Source organism: Pinus tabuliformis, chromosome 9 (assembly GCF_031772625.1).
Source record: "Pinus tabuliformis cultivar Carrire ecotype Pingquan chromosome 9, CPIR1, whole genome shotgun sequence".
NCBI classification, from domain to species: Eukaryota; Viridiplantae; Streptophyta; class Pinopsida; order Pinales; family Pinaceae; genus Pinus; species Pinus tabuliformis.
In genome coordinates, this window is record NC_142307.1 from 413,655,158 (window position 1) to 413,658,815 (window position 3,658).

Here is a 3,658-nt window from a genome sequence, read left to right on the forward strand (position 1 = left end):
AAAAATCTCTAATATTAACGGGGAATGAAAATCTTGAAGATTTCCAAGAGCTCTTACCTCCTCTCGAAGCAACTACTGTCACGGGACTATATGGCATTTATCCTGTGAAATTCCATTCACTGATCAGAGAATGCAGTTTCGCATGTTGTTCAATATTTTATAGCATTGATTTCGAATGTAAACAAATAAATTGATTAATGTCAACAAAAATGTGCTGGAGCATTAAAAAAATTATAGAGCTTTAAAACCTAACCATATTCATGGGCTCAATTAGTGTTTTCATGGCTGTGCTGACCACTTAATTATTATCACTAAGTTCACAATCCACCTTAATACGCGAATTTAGTCATGCAAAACGTTTTGAGGAAAGAAACTCTCTGGCAATAAATACTTGCAAGAGCATTTATAGTTTAAGAACTGGTGAGTGGAGGACTGGTTTGATTCTAATCTGTGCGGGGAAAGTTTCTGTACTATGATTTCTTGCAAAGTGGAAATATATCCAAAATAAAAAAATAACGGTCAATGTAATTCAAACGCTTCTGCTGTGAGGGCTAAATCTTATATTTTTTTGTTTTTTTTTATCAAACAGGTACGGTTATGTTGGATTGTCTTAATCTTGGATGGGAAAACAATTTGCTCACAAGATGTTATTTTCTGAATGCAGAATAACAAGAAAAATCTCTATTGTTAACCTTGACTAATGAATGATAAGCACTAATGAATGATAAGAAAATTTCTATACTTAACTGTTAGGGATTGAACATCTTAACTGTTAGGGATTGAACATCGTGAAGATCTCCCCACAGAGCACTTACCTTCTCTCAAAGCAACTACATTCACTGGACAAGATGGCAGAGCACTTACGTTCTCTTCAAGCAACTACTTTCACTGGACAAGATGGCATTTATCCTGTGAAATTCCATTCACTGATAAGAGAATACAGTTTCGCACGTTGTTCAATCTTTTATAGCATTGATTTCGAATGTAAACAAATAAATTGATTAATGTGAACAAAAATGTGCATCAAAAAATTTATAGAGATTTAAAAACCTGATCATATTGATGGCCTCAGTTAGTGTTTTTCATGGTTGTGCTGATCACTTCAATATTTCAGCTAAGTTTACAACCCACGTCCATATGAGAATTTAGCCATTCATTAACTTCTGAGAAAAAAAACTCTCTGGCAATAAATACTTGCAAGAGCCTTTCTAGTTCAAGAACTGGTGAGTGGAGGACTAGTTTGATTCTAATCTGCGCAGGAAGGTTACTGCACTATGATTTATTGCAAAGTGGAAATATACTAAAATGACGATGAGTATAATTCAAAAGCTTCTGCTGTGAAGGTCTGGCATTAGTTGGTGATAGCCCATGTGTTATAAGCAAGTCATTAAAACGACCCAAATCATAAAATTGTAAATCCATATAACAAGCCCATAAAACAACAAATAGATTTATATAGATTTCACTCCCATAAAAACAACAAACAGATTTGTAGAGATTTCAGTAGTTTGAAGGCAAACATGTAGTAGGATCAACCCAGAAGAATAATATGCAGTATAAATTTAGATTTATTAAGCATTGGGATAATTAGAAAACAAAGTGTCAACTTCTGAAACGAAGTAATATATATTCATCTTTAACTTTGAATATATGAAACATTGAATGGTAAAAGATCCACAATTATATCTCTAGCTACTAAAAAGATCTCAATTTATTTGCTCAGCCCTTGCTTCATGCAATCAAGCTCCTCTTTTCAATTTACCAATCCTATACTTCTCAGCTGGAGGTTTTGCTCCTAGTCTTAGTTCCAGGTCTAAATCATCGATGTTATCCAGACTTTCACTTTTGCTGTATCCATTATCTTTCATAAGGTCCAGTACATTTGCATGCTCTTTAGTCTCTGAAGAATTACTTTCTGCTGCCTCAGTGGTCATGTTTGTGGCCTTGAGAAATTTTCTTTTTGTCTGTGTATTCCACGTATTGGCCTCTGCTGATCCGGTGGAGTCCAAACAGAAGTTGGAAATTGTATCAAAAGGTGCGTGTGGAGTCTGAGACAAGGAAGAGAATAAATTTGTGGGAGGCATGTAAGGGGTTTTATTGAATGGAGAAATAGAAAGAATTGTGGAGGATGTAGCAGGATATGGAGAAAATGATGATGCAGGCCTAGGTATTGAGGGTATAAAGGTGGCAATGTGCTGCGAAGCGATAGGACCAGAGGGAATGGCCTGGGGATTATGGGGTAATCTAACAATAGAATTATCAGGACTGAAACCAGTATTACTGTGATACAAATGACTTGCATGAGGCCCAGTGTCAGGATAAAGATAACGGGGTTCTGGGGCAATCATTTCACAGGGCGGATGAATATGATCAAAAGCTGCAAAATTTTTCTCGGGATTAATGTTAATATCAATACCTTGTCGCAGGCGCGCCCGATCTCTCCTGTGAATATTCATGTGGCCTCCCAAGGCTTGGGCAGAGCGAAATTCTTTTCTGCAGAACGTGCAGGCGTATGACCTAGGGGGCCATGTACTGCTGCCTCCCATTACACCACCCGCATCCTCTGCAAAAGCCTGTTCTTCCCACGAATACCCACGATGGTCATCGACTCTCTGATACGAATTAGGTTTAGCCGAAGTCCAAGGCATCTCCTCCAGCGTTAGATTCACAGCCATGAAATGCTGAAAACCCACGAACCCTAGTTACAATATCCTGTAAACTGGTTTAATAAACACCATATATTAGCATATCTCAATAAAATACAATATGTTGTACTAATTAAAAATTCTGAAACACTTTAACCTAAGAGCCTAGGGCAGCTCAATTTAACCTATCCTAGGGTAGCTCAATTTAACCTACGGCACTTAAGTTGGCAATCTCTGTGCTGCGTCTGTTATCTATGTAAATTATGAGATTGAAGATTCAATCTCATATTATGAAATATTTAGGTAAATTATGAAATTCAAAATTTAATAATTTAACTATAAATTGATCTATCTACTCGAATTGCTCTATCCTATTGGGATGCAAGATGGTCAGTGCCATGCACTATCAAATTGAATTATTAACAACATTTTTACCCAATTATTTTTTCTAAAAACCCTTGAATTTATGCCAACTAATTTACCAACTCTGTCATAAAACAACTGATTTCTTGTACTGTTAGGCTGAAACATCCCTTGATTTCTACATAAAATTATTCTAAAAATACTTATAATCATCCTACCATATCATGTCAGGGAGAATCTAACTTGAATTTCAAATAATTGCCAGCTAAAATTCCAGCTCTACACACCTCATACAAAGTTGAACATGGTCGAACCAGGCAGAGAGAACCAAGGCTGGAAGCATTAGTTTGTGACCGACAATCTGCCATAAAATATATAGTGAGTCAGTCTAGCGTATGTCTCACAGCTCTGATCAAGAATCTGACTTGTTCAATCTTTCATCCCCGGCTCACAGTTCCGTTCATGCAGCCGTCCAATCATTTTCTCAAACATTTCTTTATTCCCCTTCAATTCAACGAGGACTTTTGTCCTTTGTACTGAAATTAAGGTGCAAATAAACAATCCATCTCCTTCCAATCCTTCTCCGCAACGACAGTAACGACAGTTCAGTTAGACAATATATAAATGAAAAAAAAATTATGGTTTCAATT

At 36.5% G+C, this 3,658-nt stretch overlaps 1 protein-coding gene across 1 annotated transcript; it reads right to left on the reverse strand.

The window, feature by feature from the left end:
• Window positions 1-1,691: 1,691 nt before the first annotated feature.
• LOC149148912 (uncharacterized) lies at window positions 1,692-3,401 on the reverse strand. The gene is made up of 2 exons (XM_089441564.1): window positions 3,296-3,401; window positions 1,692-2,719 (listed from the first exon to the last, which is right to left on the reverse strand). Exon 2 carries the CDS (start codon window positions 2,673-2,675, stop codon window positions 1,740-1,742), a length of 936 nt encoding a protein of 311 aa, XP_089297690.1. The 5' UTR covers window positions 2,676-2,719; window positions 3,296-3,401; the 3' UTR covers window positions 1,692-1,739.
• Between the last annotated feature and the right edge of the window lie 257 nt (window positions 3,402-3,658).

What these genes read in the sequence shown, in the direction of transcription:
- LOC149148912 (XM_089441564.1), bottom strand. Translation starts at nt 2,675, where the DNA reads ATGGCTGTGAATCTAACGCTGGAGGAGATGCCTTGGACTTCGGCTAAA.